The sequence below is a fragment of the Polyodon spathula genome, chromosome 5 (assembly GCF_017654505.1).
Source record: "Polyodon spathula isolate WHYD16114869_AA chromosome 5, ASM1765450v1, whole genome shotgun sequence".
NCBI classification, from domain to species: domain Eukaryota; kingdom Metazoa; phylum Chordata; class Actinopteri; order Acipenseriformes; family Polyodontidae; genus Polyodon; species Polyodon spathula.
In genome coordinates, this window is record NC_054538.1 from 55850353 (window position 1) to 55873025 (window position 22673).

Sequence of the window (22673 nt, forward strand, 5' to 3'; positions counted from 1 at the left end):
TAAAGAATGATTTATCAAGAGGTAAAGTACCGGGCTGTAATTGGTTTCATGATAATTCTGAAATGAAAGTACTGTGACAGAGCATCTTGATTTTACTGAAATAACAGTTTTAAAATAGAAGAAATGCATGGAATTTATTTCTGGGCATATAAAGACCAAAGGCAATGAAATGTGAAGTTTCACACTTGAGTTTTCCAATTTAAAAAAAAAAAAAAAAGTATTTGTCTGCAGTTTAGGCAAGGATCTGCATCGAGGTTCGTGTGATAATTTATAGCTTGTAGCAAAGCTTAATCTTAATACTAAATATCTTAATATTGAGTGTTTAAAGTAATGGAGGACTGGTTGACAAGTGGTTATTTACAGTACATAAATGCTTTGCATAATGTGGCATGCATTCAAAACAGCTGCTTTTATTGTGACAATGACCATATGGTCCAAGTTTAAAATAGCATTTTGTAGGGGTCTAAATGGCACAGCAGGCTAACTTACTAATGTTTTATGGCTTTCACCTCCTAGAATGTCTGGGTTTGAATCAGGTCACAAGTGAAATTCAGGACTGAATGTCAGGGGGTGTTTTGCATTAAAAAAAAAAAAAAAAAAATTGAATTTGATGTATTTAAGGTGAAAGGTCTTGTGAGGAGTTTTCACATGATTTGCATGGGTTCATTAACTGCCAAGTGACCAGGAATGTAGACAGACCACTGCAACCACTAACTAGGTCTAGGCCAGGAATATCAGGCTGGATGAAAATTGTATTGAAAATGTATTTAAAATAACCAAGATAAAGAAACAAAAGTAAAGTAAATAAACACTTGTAGGTGTAGTTAAAGAATGTGGGTTAATTGCATCAATTTTTAACATTATAAAAATATGAAGTCTTGCCTTATTACCCACTGACCTTTAACCGCAAACACATGCTACAATACTAAAAAAAAGACCTGCATAAACACATGCTATATTACCTCCATAACAAGCCTGTTGTTTGTTATGTCCCACTGCAGCCTTGTGCCCCACACGGCTTAATTCGACCCTTCCCAGGGATTAAGCAGTGCAAGTCGGCTCAGTTTATGCTCTCTCCCCAGACTGTAATAGCTCCAGCTGGAGTTATTTTATTCTCATTTTGGCTTTGGCCAAAATTATGAGACATTTTGTATAATTAAAGTCATTGTTGTTACTGTATTGTATGAGAAGTATTTTACATTACAGAGACTAAGCGCGGGTTTGTCTGCAATGCATTCTGTGGCACACGTGTAGTGAGAGCAGCTGCTAGGTTCAGTAGCTGCGCCGGACCAAGAGGCTGCTTTGGTTGTAGTTGCTTGCAATCGCCCCCACAGCATCTTGATGACGTTTTGGTGAAGCAGGCTTCACTCAGTCTCATGTGAGTACTGACTGAATGAATGGTTTTGCCAGTAGCTTGCATAGGTGGGCATCCCTATATAGTGCTGCCTGAGGTAACTGCGAACCAGTGGACCCGTACTGTACCGGTGCCAAGGTTACTGAACCGGGACTGAGGTAGCTGCATCGGTACAGCTCCAGTACCATATTGTTCTGACCCGGTACCGTCCTCGGTACCAAGCCGGTCTTGTTCAGGTCTTGAACAGCCCTGTTGCTGTCTTTTAAAGCAGACTGAGGTAGCACTTGTACAGGCTTACTGTAGACTACTTTGCTACTTGCATAATAACTGGGTTTTATTCCTGCGAGACGTGCAAGGCCAGTCTGCCTGTTGAGAAAGCATGGCAGATGCTCTTCCTGCCTGGGGCCAGAGCACGCTAAGGAAGCACTGGAGAAACATCTCTCCCACAGCTCCACAGAGCAATCTGCATCCCTCACTCCTGCACAGTGCTCTTCCCCATCACCCTATGTTAGAGAGGTAGCTGTGTCCTCCCCATTGGCTCTGTGCCAAGGGAGAGTGGACGACACTCCAGGGAAAGTAGCCCTTGTAGGAAGCCTTATTCATGGAGGAGTCGCTCTTCAAGCAGTTGGCGGACTCGGAGCAGATGGAAAAACTCGTTTCTCACCAAGGAACAGTACTCACAGAGTTACTGCGTGAAAGGCGGGGCAGGTGGCATCGAATGGTCCCCTTGGGGTCCCAGGGAACTACGAGCACTGATTAGCAGCAGGATGACATGTTGTCCATCGCAACCTATGAGAAGGTGGGCGAACACAAGCTAGAGTTCCCGTCTGAGGACGTGAAGCCAGACAGCCCATGCAGTTAAGCTCCCCCTGTTGGCAGAGCTTCTGCCACTGATCAGAGGGCCGCTGCAGTCTTGAAAGTGCCCTGGCCTACAGCAGGTGAGACAAGGCAGTCCATCTTTGATGGCAAGCCTACCACCTCTCCTGTGTCGTGTGTCATCTGTACGAGTTCTGGGTCTTGCTATTTGGCTTCTCTCTAGCTCCCTGTGCCTTTTTGTAATGCATGGAAGCTGTCCTGGCACCATTGACTCGAAGTACTCAATTATTTGTCTGACTGGCTCATTTGTGCCCAGTCTTCAGCACAGGCAGACGCCCACACGGAACGTGCCACTGGCCATCTTCAGTGTTTGGGCCATACGGTGAATCATGTGAAGAGCCACCTCACACCTTCTCAAACAGCCTATCTAGGAGTGTGCTTTTACTCCAGATCCAGTCGGATGGCAGAGAATAGCTGCCTGTTTAGAGCTAATTTTGTTTGACAGAGCACTCACGGTAGTGAAGTTCTGAAACTTCTGGGCTTGATGGCAGAATCTTTGGGTCTCCTGTGCATGCGCCCTCTGCAGGCCTGGTTCAACAGCAGGGTTTTTCAGCTTGCGCTGTACCGCGACCGCCTATTGAGTGTCTCATCACTGTCTGAAGGCACGCTCTTGGTGGAAAGGACCTGCCCATCTACACCTCGGCGTAGCGCTGGGCTGTGTCGCCAAAAGGGAGGTCGTCACCACGGACGCGTCCAGCCTGGGCTGGGGTGATGTGTGGAATAGCAAGGGGGCACAGGGAATATGTGGCAGTGTCCCCCTTGGCAGTGTCTCCATATAAATGTTTTGAAGCTGCAGGCAGTTTACTTAGCCTTGCAGCATTTTTTGCAGAAGGTTCGAGGGAGACGTGTTCCTTTCCGTACAGACAACACAACAGTTGTGGCTTACATCAACCACCAGGGCGGGTTGATGTCACCCAGTCTCCGTTGTGTGGCCCGGAAGCTTTTGCTCTGGCACATGAGAACCTCTCAATGCAAGCAGTACATCTCCCTGGGGTGATAAACTGGGTAGTGGACCTCCTCTCAAGGAAGGCTGGCAATTTTTGAAAGGGGTTCAGCCGCTTCGTACACCTATGAAGGACATTGTTTAACCTCTAGCGAGGAACGTGGTGCTCAGTGCACTCTTGAAGCCTCCATTTGAGCCCATGCATTCAGCTGAGCTGAAATATTTATCACTCAAGTGACTGTTTACTTGCTGTCACCTTCATAATGCAGGCGAGTGAGATGCAGACATTCTCCATAGTGAAAGCCTGCTTCATTTTTTACAGAGGCCAGGACAAAGGTTACCCTCTGTACCAGTCCTGCCTTTTGCCAAAGACATTCCATGTCAAACAATCTGTGGAATTGGAGGCTTCCTTCCACATCCTTTCAAGTCTGACAGGGAGCTGCAGCTCCATACACTGCCCAGTGCGGGACTTGGCATACTACGTTGACAGGATGAAAAGCTGGAGGCAGTCTGAATAAGAGTTTTTGTCTGCTCTGGGACTGAGTCCCATGGTCAAGCCCTGTCTAAGCAGTGGCTGTCCCAATAGGTAGCAGATAAAGTCTGGACTGTCTTTTAGCTGGCCGCCTCCAGAAAGCTCACTTCCCATTAATCCAGGAGCATGACAACTTCATGGGCTTTATTCCAAGGTGCATCTGTCAAGGACTTTTGCAATGCAGCAGTGTGGGCTACTCCTCATACTTTTGACTAGGTTCTACAAATCGTGGATCCTCAAAATCCTGTTTTTGGAACTAGAGTGTTAAGGACGGCTTCCGAGTCGACCCTTACAACACAGCTTAGCCTTGTAGCATTCTAGTCATTCTGCAATATTGTGCCCTTGCAACGACTTTGGTATACTCACCCATTAGGTAATGGTTACATTTTGTACTTGAAAGGGAACATTGGGTTATTATCATAAGCCTGCTTTCCTGAAATAGAAATGTAACCATTAACCTTCAAGGTCGCTGCGTCCATGATTGCAGCAGGCTTGTAGGAAAAACTACTCTGAGGTCAGTGAGTGCTGTCATTTTATGCCCTCGGGGGCGGGCCAAGACTGCATCACTGGCTCAGCTAAGCAGCTTTGGTATAGAATATTCAGGTTTGGGGTCTTTTTAGGAGGTAAACACCCATTAGGTAATGGTTACATTTCTATTTCAGGGAACCAGTGTTATGATAATAACCTAGTGTTTTAAATCTTTAGTCCAGAAGGACAGCGTTTTGACATAACATTTGTCTTCCAAGCAAGATCCTAGGGCATCTGCATCATTATAAATCTTGATTAAGGTGGCTGACTGGTGTATTTTTGTTCTTGTTTTTAGCTGAGTTTTCAGCACAAAGTTGGGATCCTTTACTGCAAGGCTGGGCAGAGCACAGAGGAGGAGATGTACAACAATGAGACTGCTGGGCCTGCCTTTGACGAGTTCCTGGATTTGCTGGGTCAGAAAGTGCGGCTGAAGGGGTTCAGCAAGTACAGAGCTCAGCTGGACAACAAAAGTATGTATCAGAATTTAGTCTTACAGTCGTATAATATCTGAATATAACGGTGTGCTTAAATAGACAAAATCCCTGTTTTAGGGAAAATGCAAATGTATCTTCAAAAAGTTTTTTTAAGTCGTCAAATTTTTTAGTTTAGCGATTTTAGTGTTTCTCAGTGTATATGCGTATATTTGTGTGTGTGTGTAATGTGTGTGTATATATATATATATATATATATATATATATATATATATATATATATATATATATATATATATATACACACACACACACACAGTGCTGACAAAGTTTGTGAACCCATTAGGATTTTCACACATTTCAAACCTAAAATGTTAGTGGACCTTAAACTACAGTGGCTCTCAAAAGTTTTCACCCCCCTTGGACTTTTGCACATTTTATTGTGTTACAACATGGAATCAAAATGGATTTAATTAGGAGTTTTTGCCACTAATCAACACAAAAAAGTCCTTAATGTCAAAATGAAAAATAAAATGTACATATTGTTCTAAATTAATTACAAATACAAAACAGTAAATAATTGATTGCATAAGTATTCACCCCCTTGAGTCAATATTTGGTAGAGGCACCTTTGGCAGCAATTACAGCCATGAGTCTATTTGGATAAGTCTGTACCAGCTTTGCACATCTGGACACTGCAATTTTCGCCCACTCTTCTTTGCAAAATTGCTCAAGCACCGTCAAGTTGGATGGGAAACTTTTGCCAATTTTCAACTCTTTCCACATATTCTCAATAGGATTGAGGGCCAGGCTTTGACCTGGGCCACTCCAGGACATTGACCTTTTTGTTTTTAAGCCACTCCAGTATGGCTTTGGTTGTATGTTAGGTGTCATTGTCCTGCTGGAAGATGAATCTTCTCCCAAGTCCCAGGTCTCTTGCAGACTTCAGCAGGTATTCCTCTAGGATTTCTCTGTACTTTGCTGCATCCATTTTGCCCTCTATCTTCATGAGCTTTCAAGGCCATGACGCAGAGAAGCATCCCCATAGCATGATACTGCCACCAACATGCTTCACGGTAGGCATGGTGTTCTCAGGATGATGTGCGCTGTTAGGCTTGCGCCAAATATATCGCTTAGCGTTGAGGCGAAAAAGCTCTATTTTGGTTTCATCGGACCATAGAATCTTCTTCCATGTTGTCTCACAGTCTCCCACATTCCTTCTGGCAAACTCTAGGAGATTTGATGTGAGTTTTTTTCAACAATGGCTTTCTTTTTGCCACTCTCCCATAAAAGCCAGTTTTGTGAAGCATCCGGGCTATTGTTGCTGTATGCACAGTGTCTCCCAGCTCAGCCGGGGAAGACTGTAACTCCTTTAGAGTTGCCAAAGGGGTCTTGGTGGCCTCCCTGACTAGTGTCGTTCTCACCTGGATACTCAGTTTTTGAGGACGGCCTGTTCTAGACAGATTCACAGTTGTGCCATATTCTCTCCATTTCTTAATAATGGACTTTACTGTGCTCCGGGGGATAGTCACCGTCTTGGAAATGTTCTTATATCCTATCCAATTGTTGCTTTTGAAGAACCTTATTGCAAATTTGCTTTGAGTGTTCCTTTGTCTTCATTATGTAGTTTTTGTTAGGAAATGTACTAACCAACTGTGGAACCTCCCAGAGACAAGTGTATTTAACCTGAAATCATGTGAAACACCTTAATTGCACACAGATGGAATCCATTCAACTAATTATGTGACTTCTAAAGACAATTGGTTGCACCAGAGCTTATTTAGTTGTGTACTGTAGCAAAGGGGGTGAGTACTTATGCAATCAATTATTTTCTGTTTTATATTTGTAATTAATTTAGAACAATTTCTAGATTTTATTTTTCACTTGACATTATGGACTTTTTTTGTGTTGATCAGTGGCAAAATCTCCTAATTAAATCGATTTTGATTCCATGTTGTAACACAATAAAATGTGGAAAAGTCCAAGGAGGGATGAATACTTTTGGAAGCCACTGTAAGTCCTAATAATAGATAAAGATAACCTGATTAAACAAATGACACAAAAACATGATACTTTTTCAACACTTATTTATCCACAAATGATTCAACAGTCAATATCCATGTGTGAAATAGTATGTGAACCTTTGGATTCAGTAACTGGTGGCACCCCCTTGAGCAGCAATGACTTCAACTAAGCGTTTCCTGTAACTGTTGGTCAGTCTCTCACATCGGTTTTGAGGAATTTTGGCCCATTCCTCCTTACGGAACTGCTTCAACTCAGTGACATTTGAGGGCTTCCTTGCATGGACAGCTCGCTTCAGGTCCTGCCACAACATTTCGATGGGGTTTAGCTCCGGACTTTGACACTGCCATTCTAAAACGCAGAATTTCTTCTTCTGCAGCCATTCCATTGTAGATCTTCTTGTATGTTTAGGATCATTGTCTTGCTGCATGACCCACTTTCGGTTCAGCTTCAGCTCACGGACAGATGGCCTGACATTCACCTCTAGAATTTTCCGATACAATTCAGAATTCATGGTTGTGTCAATGATGGCTACGAAAGAAACAAAGAAAAAATTACTTTGAGAAATGAAGGTCAATCTTTAAGACAAATCGCAAGAACTTTGCAAGTGTCTGTAACTGCTATGGCCAAGACCATGAAACGATTTGAAGAAACTGGCACTCATGAGGACCAAACAAGGTCAGGCAGGCCAAGGGTGACCTCAGAATTAGAGAACAAGTTCATTCGAGTCACAAGTCTGTGAAATGCGATTAACTGCCCCTGAAATACGAGCTCAGCTAATTGCTACTAGAAGTACAGATGTTTCAACATCAACTGTTCAGAGGAGATTGCGTGAAGTTGGCCTAACTGGAAGAATTGCTGAAAAGAAACCATTATTAAGAGTGCAGAATAAGAGGAAGAGACGTGTCTGGGCCAAAAAATGCAGAAACTGCACATTTGAGGAGTGGAAGTCGGTCTTAAAGACCGATGAGTCAAAATTTGGAATATTTGGGTCCATCCGCCGAGTATTTGTAAGACGCAGAGAGGGTGAGCGCATGAGTTTTGCATGTGTGGTTCCCATTGTGAAGCATGGAGGAGGCAGAGTCATGGTCTGGGGTTGCTTTGCTGGTGACAGAGTTGGTGAGCTTTACCAAGTCCATGGCAGCTCAACCAGCATGGCTATCATAGCATACTTCAGAGGCGTGCCATTCCATCAGGATTACGGCTAGTTGGGCAGTCCTTCATTCTTCAGCAAGATAATGACCCGAAATACACCTCAAAGTTGTGCAAGAATTATCTGGCGAAGAAGGAAAGTGAAGGACAACTCAATCTAATGACCTGGCCTGCCCAGTCTCCAGACCTCAATCCCATAGAACTTGTATGGGACAAACTAGACAGAAGGATCAAAGCAAAGCTACCCACAAGTGCCCTACATCTCTGGGAATTGCTGCAGAAGAGTTTGGAAGACATGTCGGTTGATTTCCTGCTGAAACTTGTTAACCAAATGCCTCGTGTTTTTGAGGCTGTTATTAAGGAAAAGGGTGGCTATTTTGAGGAATCCAAGATTGAGACAATTTTCAGTTTTCTTGAACATTGCTTTGATACTCCTTATGTTTTGTAAATTGTAACATGTGTTTTCATTTTCAAGTATTTAAAGAAACGTATATGACGTAAAACATTGTCAATTATGAAATAAACCTAGTTTCCAGTCAAACTTTTGACTGGTAGTGTGTGTGTGTGTGTGTGTGTGTGTGTGTGTATATATATATATATATATATATATATATATATATATATATATATATATATATATATATATATATATATATATAATATATATATGGAGAGCAGAATCTCCGTTGCAAAGCAACATTCCAACAGCTTTTGTCATGCCTTTGAAACAAACCTGCCAGTTTAGATAATAACAATTAGTTTTTGTAATGGAGTACAGTATTTTCTTGCAAATCAATACTTGCTTCACATGCAGTTAGGGTTATATTGCTTCCAGTAAACAGGTGTGCACTGTTATATGATGTGTCAGAATGTATTTTGATCTTTTCAAGGTTTTAAAAATGGAGTTGTCATGACAACCTGCAAAGTAATTTACCGTTGGGTGTTTTTTCAGGAGGAAGTGTTTGTTTGATAGATTGATATTTTAAACCATTATTTTTTTGTTAAATGAAGAGGGACATTACAAAGAAGCAGTTTTTTTGTTTTGTTTTATATATATATATATATATATATATATATATATATATATATATATATATATATATATATATATATATCTTATATGAAATGTACTGTATACACCCTCTGTTACAATAGAAATGTTACATGTAGGTGTTTTTATATTTATATATGCTATATATATATATATATATATATATATATATATATCTATATATATATATATATAGATATATATATATATATTTAAAAACACGTGTGGGTTTTTTTTTTAGGTGATTCAACTGGAAGTCACTCATTATACACCACCTACAAAGATTATGAATTGATGTTCCATGTGTCGACTTTACTTCCATATACTGCCAGTAACACACAGCAGGTATGTATTGTCAAGTCATTTTCTTCACATAATATTAATGGTGTCAATAAATCCTCATATACTGTAGTTTTTCTCAATAGAATTGTACAGTGTTAGTCAGACACAAATGTTAATAATCTTGTTTGAAACACCTCTGTGAATTGTCAGGTGTTTACAGGTGGATACATTGACACTGGTAGGATGTAAGAGGAGAGCTGCTTTACATATAATCATAAAATAAATATTTGTGAATAGGTAAAGTAGATTTTACAATTTATACATATGTTGCTCCAACTCTAATAATAATAACACTGTGTAACAAATTTTTTATTTTTTTTGTTCCTGGGTAGTAAGTGTTATTTCCTAATTGCTTATGCCTCAAAAGTATAGAAAATGGCTATTATTCCCCACAAACTTTGCTTTTGTGACCAGGACGGTGAAATTTCAAAATATCACTATTTCCAATGGGAAAATTGGCAAATGTGTGTCTTTTTTCGTTCACATAAAGTCAGAAAAAAACAACATATGAATCCAAATTAACATGTATTTATACTAAAGTAATACAAAGATGACTACAAAAGATTTAGAAGTGAGTAGTTTTTCGAGATTTACAATTACACTGTAAATACTGAAGTATTACTTTACTATAAATACATGTTAATTTGGATTCATATGTTGTTTTTTTCTGACTTTATGTGAACGAAAAGACACACATTTGCCCATTTTCCCATTGGAAATAGTGATATTTTGAAATATCACTGTCCTGGTCACAAAAGCAAAGTTTGTGGGGAATAATAGACATTTTCTATACTTTTGAGGCATAAGCAATTAGGAAATAACACTTACTACCCAGGAACAAAAATTGTGTTACATAGTATAATAATAATAATAATAATAATAATAATAATAATAATAATAATAATAATAATAATAATAACAACTAGAATTGCCAGTCAGTTTTACAGCTTCCAAGCTCACTACCAGTTGGAAATTTTGGCAAGCTGTAGCATATATGTGTTTCATAGTAACCATTACCCTATCTGCACTGTGCAAGGATTTATAAGCTAGTTTTGAATTTGATGGAAGATTTTGAAAGGGTTTTAAAGAAATGTGTCAGGTGGCCGTATTAGTCTACGCACAAACACCATTTTTTAAGAAGTCAATTGTATTGACACAGGGATGATGCTTGTCAACTTTGGACCGTTTTTCAGCTGAAGTGGTTTAAATTTTAGAAGAAAATGTAGGTCTGGCAGCCATCTTGTTTTACAGAACACCACCATTTTGCCATATTTTAATTCCATTTTCCCCAAGATGATGCCTACCAAGTACAGAGTAGTTAGTTAAATGGTTTTCAAACAGAGACAGTTTGATGTTTGCGGCGTGTTTTGGCAAATTTGGTGGCAGCCATTTTGATAGTAAATTTTATCGCAGCAACTTCTACTTCGCAAACTTGAGTGGGTTTGGTTGCTGGTGAGGTATGCAAAGTTTCAGATCAGTCGGTTTACTGCTGCTTAAGGAGAAGATTTGGAAAGGTTTTTAAAGAAATGCGTCAAGTGGCCATCTTGCTTTACGCACAAACACCATTTTTGAAAAAGTCAATTGTATTGCTTGTCAACTTTGGAGTTAATCAACTAAACAGTGTTCAATTGAAGCGGTTTTAAATTTATGAAAGAACACAATTTTGCCATATTTAAATTCCATTATCCCCAGGATGACACCTACCAAGTTAGAAGTAGTTGGTTAAACGGTTTGCAAACAGAAGCAATTTAATGTTTGGGTGCGTTTTGGCGAATTTGGTGGTAGCCATTTTGCATTTAATGCAGCAACTTCTGTTTTGCAAACCTGAAGCAGGTTTGGTTGCTGATGACATATGCAAAGTTTCAGATCATTCGGTTCACCGGTTCCTAAGAAGATGATTTTGAAAGGTTTTTCCCAAAGATGTGCCAGGCCGCCATCTTGGTTTATGCAGGAACGCTTTTTTTTGCATCTGCACTGTAATCTACACGGGATTAACCTGTCAAATGTAATGTTGATCGATTTACACTGCGTGTGAACTGGAGCAGTTTAAAGTTTTGGGAGGAAAAATGACAAAAAAATTAATAAATACATCTTTACAATAACAATAGGCTTCTCAAGCCAGCTTGGAAGAATAATAATAATAATAATAATAATAATAATAATAATAATAATAATAATAACCTCATATGTCACTTGGTGGTTTTCCCTTCAGTATTTCCCTTACTTTTTTAATGCCTTTTGTGTTTTTTGTCCTTTTTTTTTTCTGATTTATAGCTGAACGTTTCTTTTTGTTTTTCCAGCATTGGTCTTTTTTTTTTTTTTTTCGCCATTTTTAGAGCACTGTCCAGAAATGTGCTTTGAAACCTATAGGGTTGTGAAGAAATAATTGGAGGGGACCAGTTTCAACCGCAGTAGTTTTCTTTCTATACACTGTTTGGACATGTGGTATGTCTTGCCTGCACTTATGCAGAATTCCTAAACACAGTTGCACTGGCAGATCTGTGTTTTTGTTTTACAACTAGAAGTATCACAAATGTTGACTTGCTTTCTGCTGATATTCCCCAAACTCTAACATTGAATGGCTTAGCACACATTATAGTACAATTTCGTTTCCCACATTATGTCTGTTGATGTATGTATGTATGTATGTATGTGTGAGTGTGTTTAATTTAAATTCAAAGATTTTCAGAATTTATAGCCTGTACATGAACTTACAATAGCCACACAGGTCAACATACAAGATGTGATGAACATGTTTTTTTTTTTTTTTTTTTTTGGTGATCTTTTTAATGAAGTCTGTATAAAATATATGCATATTTGATCTGATCCTTTTTAAATATGTCACAAAAAAACATGTTTATGCATCTAGTCCAGTGGTTCCCAACCTTTTTCAATGTAGGGACCACCTTGGTGTTTGGATTTTTTCAACGGACCAACTTGCCATGCATTTTTTCACATCAGCATTTTGAAACTCTTATGTGTAAGATGTATAAGTACATGTAGAAAGTAAAGTATTTATATAATGTACTTAACTTAATGAGATTCCTGGTCTTGAATCTTCGCTACCAGTTCAGGAAGGAATGTTGTTGTTTTACACATTGAAAGTTGCTGATGGCACAGTTCCTGTTTGTTTGAAAAAAAAAAAAAAAAAAAAGAAAGAAATTGCCTTCTGAATGCTTTGTAGATAAATGCAGGATGGGAAATTTTGCAGGATTAAGAGTTTTGTTTGACAAAACCTCCTGACAAATAATGCACTGGGGCTTGGGTTGTTCTCAGATCCAGTAAATGTAAATACCAGTGCTGTTATTGCAACCTATTGCGCTCACTGAGTTGCCAAATTCGCTCAGTGTACATGTAAAAAACACACCGGAATGGGAAGACGAGGTGGGTGGGAAGCAATTAGAAATTTGCTGAAATTTTTTGATGTGTAAATTAAACAGGATTGTGGCGCGCAGTAGGATTTATAGCATTTTGGTTGACATATAGTCTTGTGAGATATTAAACCTGGCTGAATAAATCCATATGATAACATGAAGCTGAAATTGATCATTCATACTGCGGTACAGTTCACAAGTCAAGCAACAAATGTAGCCTCTCTTTATTTCACATTAACTTTTGTTACTGTATGCAGCTAACCTCTCCAAAAAAATATTATATGGGAATAATAGGGATATTCCTATATGGCTGGCAACACTGTAGCACTTATTTTATATTGTTGAAAATGAAAAGTACTAAAACTGTGGTTTTAATGGTTCTTTTTTGTTTGTTTGTTTTAATTTAGTCATTCCAAGTTAGGAATATTCAATGCAGTATGCTATTTTCACGAGGAGCGATAGGGCTGAGACAGCCAGATTCCGTTTTTTTATTTATTTTTCCCTGAACCTTGAACACAAGCAGTAGAATGAGCATGAATGAGAAAGATGTGTATTTTACATTAATGCTAGATGTAGATTTTTTTAAAATAATACTGGCTAAAAAAATAATAATTGTATCAAAGGGAACTGTAATATTAATTTACAAACTCACCCGTAATAAGAAAACAGATAGAGAGAAAAAAATGAAGACTGCGTACATATATATATATATATATGTGTGTGTGTGTATATATATGTGTGTGTGTGTGTGTGTGTGTGTGTGTGTGTGTGTGTGTGTGTGTGTGGTTAACCCTTTAATGACCAAGCAATTTTCAGTGGGATGCTCACCCAGGACCAGGTTTTATCGGGCTGTAGTTGGCTCTCTTCCTATAAAAAAAATTCAGTTTTAATAGTATGTTTTATTATGTATGACCTGAAGGACCTTGAAAATTACTGATGTTTGGGCAAATTACAAGACATTGTTTCACCTTAGTGACTGCAATGACAATACACATTTTATTCTCATGGTCTTTATAAATACAATAATAGTTAATTCGTTCCATTATTATCAGTAATAAGGGAAAAAAACACACTTTACAAATTTAGTTCATGAAATAGTATCTGATTATATCCACTCATTTCTTGATATTTATAAATTTTGTAAAAACATATATATTAACACGACAGAATAAATGTTATAATATAACTAAGTCAAATACATCGGATTTACGGTGTTTTCCCTTTTTTCTTACCTGTAAAGTTACTGTGTCATGTTTTGTTTCTCTGTGCTGCAGAAAATGTCTTTGCCCTTTTAAAAAAAAAAATGAAATGCCTGTCTCATTACACGATCACAAGCTGTTTGTCGTGTTGCTAACAACAGCTCAACCAAATTTTGGGAGGTGTTTGCAGACCACCTGGAGTTTACTCACGGACCACAGGTTGGGAACCACTGATCTAGTCTCTATAGTAATATTGTAAAAAAAAAAAAAAAAAAAAAAAAAAAGTATCCTTTTATCAACTTTTGCAGCATAATACGCAAAAAATATTGACACAGTGTTGCTAGGGTGGCTAAAATGAGTTGACTTACCTTTTCATAAAACCTCCCCAAGCAATAGAATAGAAGTCTGCCCTAATGAGTTGTATTAATTGGGCTGTATTTGAGAACAGTGTGTTCTGAGTGATCTAACTAATGTGACTGAATCAATTGTAATTGAAAATCTTGGCACAGACACAACTGTGAAGTAAAATTCCAGCTGTACGGCAGCAATGACCTCTAAATCAGACTGTTAAGGCATAATAATTACAGACAATTGCAGTACACAGGAAAATGGCACAAAAAATGCTGAGGATAATTTTACTGACGTAGAGCCGAATGTCGATTACTGACAGACATGTAATTTTGGTCTTTAATGCCTGGGGATTCTTGGCAGGAAAGACACTGTAAGGTTTATGTGTATTTTGTATTGTACTTTATGTTGAAAGTGTTCTGCCTTAAGAGAAAAGTAAACCAGTTAAAAACATTTTGAAAAAAGTTTAGGGATTTATATTTTCACTGTGCATGTTCTGTGTTTAGATTACAGCTTCTGTATCCCTCAGTCCTCATTTCATTGTTAACCTCAATGGAATTCCTGAGTGAAAAAGGCAATATGTTGTCCTATCCTAAAATGAAACACTTTTTATTTAAACTTTGTTTTCCCCACAAAAAAATGACAAACAGGTTAAAAGGTCAAACATTAAGAAGGTAAGGGAAAGGTAACATGGCTTTAGAAGCCACTTACTGTCATACACACTGAAGCACTCTCATTAACCCCTTACATGAGCTGGGAATGTTGTAATCCTCTTTACTGTTGTTTCTCTTGCCATTCCAGCTCTTAAGGAAAAGGCACATTGGAAATGACATTGTCACCATCATTTTTCAAGAGCCCGGGGCCCTTCCCTTTACCCCAAAAAACATCCGCTCCCACTTTCAACATGTGTTTGTCATAGTCAAAGTATATAACCCCTGCACTGAAAATGTTTGCTACAGGTAAGTTTAAGATTAGGTAGATCAATTTTAAACTTTTTTAAAAGTATTCAGTATGTCATAGAAATGTTTTTGTTAGATGGTTAATGCACTGCCTTGCATGTTGTGTATCTCGGTGATGTTTGGAAGTGAGTGAAGAGTTGAAAGATGGAACCTTAATATTTCCTACTTTTGTAAAACACACTTTCCCTTAGAAGGCTGAACTCTCAAACCCTTGTCAACAACTTTTTGATGGTTAACAGTTTGGTAAGTCATGACAACCTGAGGACAACCTAGAGAAGTCCTGTTGAGATTTCAGTGGTCTGTAAAAAGTATTTACCACCTGGTTATAGGTGAACCTTGTGTTTTTACTTAAGAATGGTTTCCCAAGTGCTATTAGCAGGCTATAAATGTTGCATTATTTACTAAGCCTGTAAACCTTTGTTTTGACTAGGGTTGAGCAATAGCAATGATGTTGCTAGTATTTCTTAATTAATCAATAAGTCAATCATTTTTTATTATCACCTGAGGGGGTTGAGTATCTCAGGATGTAATGTTGTAGAGGTGATATCAGAACATACTGTACATATTAATTACATTTGTACATGTATATTGCGAACCGTTAATCCAAGTTTGACTAAACTTGTCATGGGATTTCATTTTTTCACTAGTTGTTGAGGGCAGAGCGTCATGATTTCTGTACCCTGTTTATCCTAATAAAGGCAATATCTCAAATGTTTTCCCAGATTTTATTAAACTGCGTAGGAATTATGCTGACTTCTGTCTAGAAGATGTTCAATTTAGGTGGCCCTGGATACAGTAAAAAAAATATATATATATATTTGTTTTAAATATATATATTTTCCATTATTTAAAGAAACTTTTTTTGTGGTGGTCTGGTATTATTAGGTTATAGATTGCCAAAATGTGCCTATTTTTTAAAAGGCATATTAATGGCTACGTGCAAGAGCATTGTAACTAACCTCCTTGTTTTCATTTCTTTATACAGTGTGGCAGTTTCAAGGTCTAAAGATGTGCCTCCATTTGGGCCCCCTATTCCTAAAGGAGTGACTTTCCCCAAATCTGCAGTTTTTAGGGACTTTCTCTTAGCCAAAGTGATCAATGCAGAAAACGCAGCACACAAATCTGAGAAATTTCGTGCCATGGCTACAAGGACAAGACAGGAATACTTGAAAGACTTGGCAGAAAACTTTGTAACAACGGCAACTGTTGACAGCACAGTGAAATTTAGTTTCATTACACTGGGGACAAAGAAAAAAGAAAAAACTAAACCCCGAAAGGATGCCCATCTGTACAGCATCGGAGCCATTACCTGGAATGTAATCGCTCGAGACTTTGGGCAATCCTCTGACATTGAGTGTCTGCTTGGAACTTCGAATGAGTTCATTATGCTGATAGAAAAAGAATCCAAAAATGTGGTATTCAACTGCTCCTGCAGGGATGTTATTGGCTGGACATATGGAGTTATGACTATAAAAATATTTTATGAAAGAGGGGAATGCATCTTGCTCTCTGCCTTGGATAACTGCGATGAAGACATCAGAGAAATTGTTCTACGGTTAGAGGTAAGCTCGCGAGTGTTCAAGCATTCTTTTATGTGGTTGTATGGTCTTGTCATAGAGTATGTGATTAAAATAAATGTAGTAAGTGTGTAATTAACAAAAGTGTAGTTTCTTTAAAAAAAAAAACACACTGCCTCTTTTTCTGTCCTTTTTTGATTTGTGTTTGGTGAGATGTCACAGCAAATTTAAATTAAGTAATTCATTTTGCAGGTTTTAATTCACCCATTTCTCTATTGTAGTATACACATTGCCATTTGCCACTCTAGTAGCAGCTTTTTCTTTATACACTATTGTTTCATAAATTCCCTGAGACACCAGCCTGACAGTTCATCACACTACACACCACTTGAGTTACTTGACTGGAATGTTGAGTGACACTAGGCTAGTTCAGAAGTGTTCTGTTGTGTACTGTACAGTAATTATGGTTGTATAGTGAGGGGGACAACAACCACTGCATGTAATAGGGCTTTAAACTACAGTCTGTAGTACTTAATAATAAAATAAATCATAATTCAACTTTTCATGACTGCAGCCAGGATAATTAACAGGAAAAGCCTGTCGATCACCAGACTGGGGTCAGTTAAAATTACAGTCACAATCACTGCTGAAAATTGCAATTACAATTGCAATGCTATTTTGTTACAATTATGCAGTTGTAATTATAATGATATAAACAACTACACACAATAACGTGTTTATTTATTCTAACGAACAAGCAGTTTACAAGTACAAATACAGAAACATACTATATAGGCCTAAGTTTATTATTTTTTATTTTTTTAAACACACGGGCTCACCAAAAGTGGGTAGTTGAACTGTAATCTATCAATTATAAGGGTATAATTACAATTACAAGCCAAGATACAATTACATTGTAATTGCAGTTAATTACAAATTACACAATTTTGTAATTTACCTTGGGTCTGCTAGTCACCAGCAAAAAAAACACAAAGTCTATTAATGGTATGTCCAGTTCCCTTGGCTGCAGTTAATTATTTTTGGTTTAAAAATGTTGGTTTTACATGAACGATATGATTTAAAAAAAAAAAAAAAAAATGAACCGATCATAACCGACTTCAACCCTAGTTTACAGTATTGTTATTAGTCACTGACTCACTGTGTGACCTTGAGCAAGTCACTTAACCTCTTTGTGCTCCATCTTTCGGTTGAGATGTTGTTGTAAGTGACTTTGCAGCTGATGCATAGTTCACACACCCTAGTCTCTGTAAGTTGCCTTGGATAAAGATGTCTGCTAAGTAAACAAATAATAGTCATTTGACTGTTTCAGTGTATGGTGTAGTAAAGTATATAGCCAAAAATATACATTTTTGTATTAGGTTGACAGTTTTGAGTAAAGTTTATCTTTTAGACAGATTTGTACTGAAAGAGTTAAAGAATGGTCATGAATCCCTGTGAATGATTTAAACATCTTGCATACATGTCGTGTCAAATCAGTGCCATCTTGGCTGTCCGTGGTGGCAAGGTGCCCTTTTGTCAGTGTTTAATAGTTTTGTCTTGATATACTTTAGATTCTTTATTTGCCAATGTTCATTAATGGCACATAGCATTTCTTTTCCCTGACAGTTTTATTATGATATTCTGAAAAGCAGACACATAGCCAGGTGCACGAATGAACAGTCATTAAACAGCACAGGATATTGGAGTCTGGAGGTGCTACAGTGGGATACATAAAGTGAGAAATATATCTGCACACTCCTAAAGTACAGTACATATTAGCTAACAAAATAATTCCAGTACATCTTATCTGGTACAGCTATTGTCATCACTTTGTAGATCTCACATTTTTCTATATGAAAAATGCATACATTGTTAAATGTCTGTTTTATTTTTCATAGTATTTGTAATCAATAAAACAGGTGTCTTTTGCACTCTTCACGCTGCACTTCCTGCTGAAGAAACACATCGTACATATGTGAATTGCTTCTAGGTGTTTGAGTCCTTGTAAGAAACAATTCAGATTTTTTTTTTATTATTATTATTATTTCCTAGACAATGACTTTAACAGAGCCTTACATTAGGGTAGAGCGATGAACCTACAGAACTTCTGTTGGGGATTTTTAACACACAAGACTACGCTTGCAGGTTCAGATGGGATTCATTTGACATTGAGCTGTGGTACTCTGCAGCCAATCAGAATGTATTTGAATCAATGCATTTGCACTCTGTAATAAGGTGTCTGTAATAAGCAATTCAGAGACCAAAGACCAGACTAATCATTCAAAGTGGCCCACTTTCTACTATGTATGGCATGCTTGCATCAGTAAATCCCACTGTAGTTTAAGAATATACTTTCAATATATATTTTACAAATACTTCAATTTGTTTTACACATAATGCATGCTAAGGACATTTGACTTAAAAGCAGGTTTGCATTGGTGATATGCACATAAATAAAATCCATATTTATTAAGTTATTTAACTGGTTAAACCACAGGGAATTGCAAACAAACCTTTAAATATTAGCCTAGCTTTTGTTACATAATGCAAGGTTTGGCTAGAAGGCCTGTGTACCCTATTAAGAGGCAATGTCTAAACTACTGTATAAAGTGGCATAATACTTGACCTGTTTCATTGCTTGAGGAAAATGTTTGCTGCTTTATTGCACCAGTGGCCCAGATTAATTTACGTGAAAAATGATTGCTTTGCCTTTTAAGAAAACGTATCTCGGAAGATAACAGATTAACAATAGCTTTCTTTCTTTTCTCTCTTCCTGTTTTTGTAATCTAGATTGTAACCAGGGGCTGTGAGACATCAGAAATGACCCTCCGGAGGAACTCACTAGGCCAGCTCGGGTTCCACGTGAACTTTGAGGGAATAGTGGCAGATGTTGAGCCCTTTGGATTTGCATGGAAGGCTGGCCTCAGGCAAGGGAGTCGTCTCGTGGAGATCTGCCAAGTGGCAGTGGCCACTTTGACCCATGAGCAGATGATTGACCTCTTGCGGACATCCGTGGCTGTAAAAGTGGTTATTATTCAACCACATGAGGATGGCTCGCCCCGGAGGTAAAAAAAAAATATATATATATATACATATAAAATATAATTTTTTTTTTTTTGTGGTTTTATTTTGCTTGTGGCTTCATTCAGACTTAAACAGATTACAGTACAGCATTGTATAGTGTGCTATCCAAGTATGGCTATACCCTGTGGATAATACTGTACTTTTTGTCATATCATGTGTCAGTGGGAAAGGGGTTAAAGTAATGAAAGAAGTGTATAATTTTCATGTCACACACTTCAATTATAACAGTATTTTAATAAAAAAAAAGAGAAAAACCTGGTAACATGTTAGGTTACTTTCAGGCATGTGGTCTGTTAATGTTTCACTTTCAATCTCAGAAGAGTCAAGCATGTCACCGGCTGCAAATATCAGTTATTTGAAGAAGCAGCTAGTTTGTTAATGAAGGGGAAGATGTGTTGAATGGTTGTGGACAACTCCAATGTTCAGATAAAATGACCAAGGAAATGCATTGTTATATCATGTTCTTTTTAAAACTGCACCTACAATATGTAAAGATGTTTTGAATTGGTTAATTAAATAACCCCTTTGAAAAATAATGAACAATCAACAACTTGTCGCTTGTTAGCAGTACCATTTTATTTGATGCTAAACCTCTTTGATCATTCAAAGCGTGCTTAGCTACATCCCAGGGACAAATGATGTGTTAGCAAGTGTTGATCCTCGATGGGCTTGACAGCTTCTTCTCATTCACAGCATTTCTTATGCATTCCCAAAGCTTTTGAAACACCTGCTTCATGTTTTTATTCTTTAATCATTTGTATTTTTTTGAGTCTTGTATCATACATACATCCCTACATTATTTATGGAACTTTAAAAAAGCATTTATTTTAAAGTGGTTGCCTGAAGGACTACATGTATTCTGCTTTTACTGTAGTTAAGAGAATGTCAAGTTGCAAAAAGTTGCGCCAGTTGATCATTTTGGCTAAATTAGATTTTTTAAAAGTTTTTGTTCATAGCTAATCTACTATGAGTTCTTCCCTATAACACACCCAACTGGCGGTTCAGCCTCTACCATGATTTATTTTTAATCTAATTTAATCTAATTAATTTTAATTGATCTCATTCATATGTAGAAATGTAAGAACCCACAGCACTGAATGGGTTACATTCAACCTAAAGCAAACTAAAGTAAATATAAATTGGCATAAATGAACAAGTAATTCAGTGGAAAACCCTGTTCCTGAGAAACATACAATGCTGATAATGAGTGTAACTGACTTTGATTGGGAGGATAGGGTTCTGCCTCCTGTCTGTCTTAAAATAAAATAAAATAAAATAATGGTAGCGCAAAAGCCCGTCGCTGCCATAAAAGCTCATTAGCTGAAGTGCAGCAGACATTTCATCATAATTTTGTTTATCAGGCAATACTGTGCAAATCAGGTATTTAACTAAAGACCTGAAACAAAAACAGGAGAATACAATTTTACTAGCTGTAATAGTAGTGGGTAAACAGTTGGTCTGACCATCTACAGTCATCATATTCTTTATCATATTATTATTATATATATATAATTATTATATATATATATATATATATATATATATATATATATATATATATATATATATATATATATATATATATATATATATATATACACACACACACACACACACACACACATAGAGAGAGAGAGAGATAGACTGACACTACCAGTCAGAAGTTTTAGAACACCCCCATTTTTCCAGTATTTATTGAAATTTAAGCAAGTCCAGTGAATAACCTGAAATGGTACAGAGGTATGCGGTAAACTGCCAGAAGTTAAAAAAAAGTTTAGGTTACCAAAAACTGAAAAATAATGTACATTTCAGAGTTATACAAAAAGGACAGTATTGTACCGCAGGAAGTAGTATATTGCTATCATAATGGTGAGAAAAAGGCAATTAACAAAGGAAGACAGACAGACCATTATAACCCTTAAAAGTGTAGGTCTTTTTTAGAGAAATTGTAAAGAAAGCCAAGGTGTCGGTGAGTACAGTTTCCTACACCATCAAAAGGCACTTGGAAACTGGAGGAAACTCTGACAGGAAGAGATCTAGCAGACCCAAAGCCACAACAGAATCAGAAGACAAGTTTCTGAGAGTCAACAGCTTGCGTGATAGGCGGCTCACAGGACAACAACTTCAAGCACAGCTTAATACTGGTAAAAGTAAGCAAGTCTCAGTTTCAACTGTGAAGAGAAGACTTCGAGCTGCAGGTTTGACAGGTCGAGTGGCAGTAAGAAAGCCATTGCTAAGATGGCAAAATAAGAAAAAGAGGCTTGCCTGGGCCATGAATCACCGCCAGTGGACTACTGAAGACTGGAAGAAGGTCTTGTGGACCGATGAATCAAAATTTGAAATCTTTGGTTCATCACGCAGGGTTTTTGTACGCCATCGAGTGGGCGAAAGGATGGTTCCTCGGTGTGACACCAACTGTCAAACATGGAGGAGGAAGCATGATCGTCTGGGGCTCTTTTGCTGGATCCAGAATCGCCGACTTGCACAAAGTGAGTGGCACCCTGAACCAAAACGGCTACCACAGCATTTTGCAGTGCCATGCAATACCCTCTGGTATACGCCTAGTTGGTCAGGGGTTCATCCTACAGCAAGATAATGACCCAAAACATACCTCCAGGCTATGTCAGAACTACCTTAGAAGAAAAGAACAAGACGGTAGGCTTCAAATCATGGAATGGCCAGCATAGTCTCCAGACTTAAACCCCATCGAGCTGGTTTGAGATGAACTGGTTAGAAGGGTTAAAGCAAAGCAACCTACAAGTGCAATACATTTGTGGGAACTTCTGCAATAGTGTTGGTAAGAACTTTCCGGACAATATTTGATTTCCATTGTAGAAAGAATGCCACGAGTGTGTTTGACTGTTGTATCTGCAAAAGGTGGCTACTTTGAGTCAAAAATGTAGATTAAATTTTGTTAAACAAAACGATTCCACAACCATAATCTTCATAATAACCAATAAG

At 37.7% G+C, this 22673-nt stretch overlaps 1 protein-coding gene across 4 annotated transcripts in view; it reads left to right on the forward strand.

Annotated features, from left to right (window-relative positions):
* LOC121316068 (signal-induced proliferation-associated 1-like protein 2) overlaps window positions 1-22673 on the forward strand; it is a 150329-nt gene that overhangs the window by 74768 nt on the left and 52888 nt on the right. For all 4 annotated transcript variants that reach the window (XM_041250804.1, XM_041250805.1, XM_041250802.1 and 1 more), the window contains exons 5-9: window positions 4529-4703; window positions 9131-9234; window positions 14954-15111; window positions 16097-16673; window positions 19419-19693. In XM_041250804.1, the coding sequence (XP_041106738.1) occupies window positions 4529-4703; window positions 9131-9234; window positions 14954-15111; window positions 16097-16673; window positions 19419-19693 (1289 nt within the window). The remainder of the gene's footprint in view (window positions 1-4528; window positions 4704-9130; window positions 9235-14953; window positions 15112-16096; window positions 16674-19418; window positions 19694-22673) is intronic.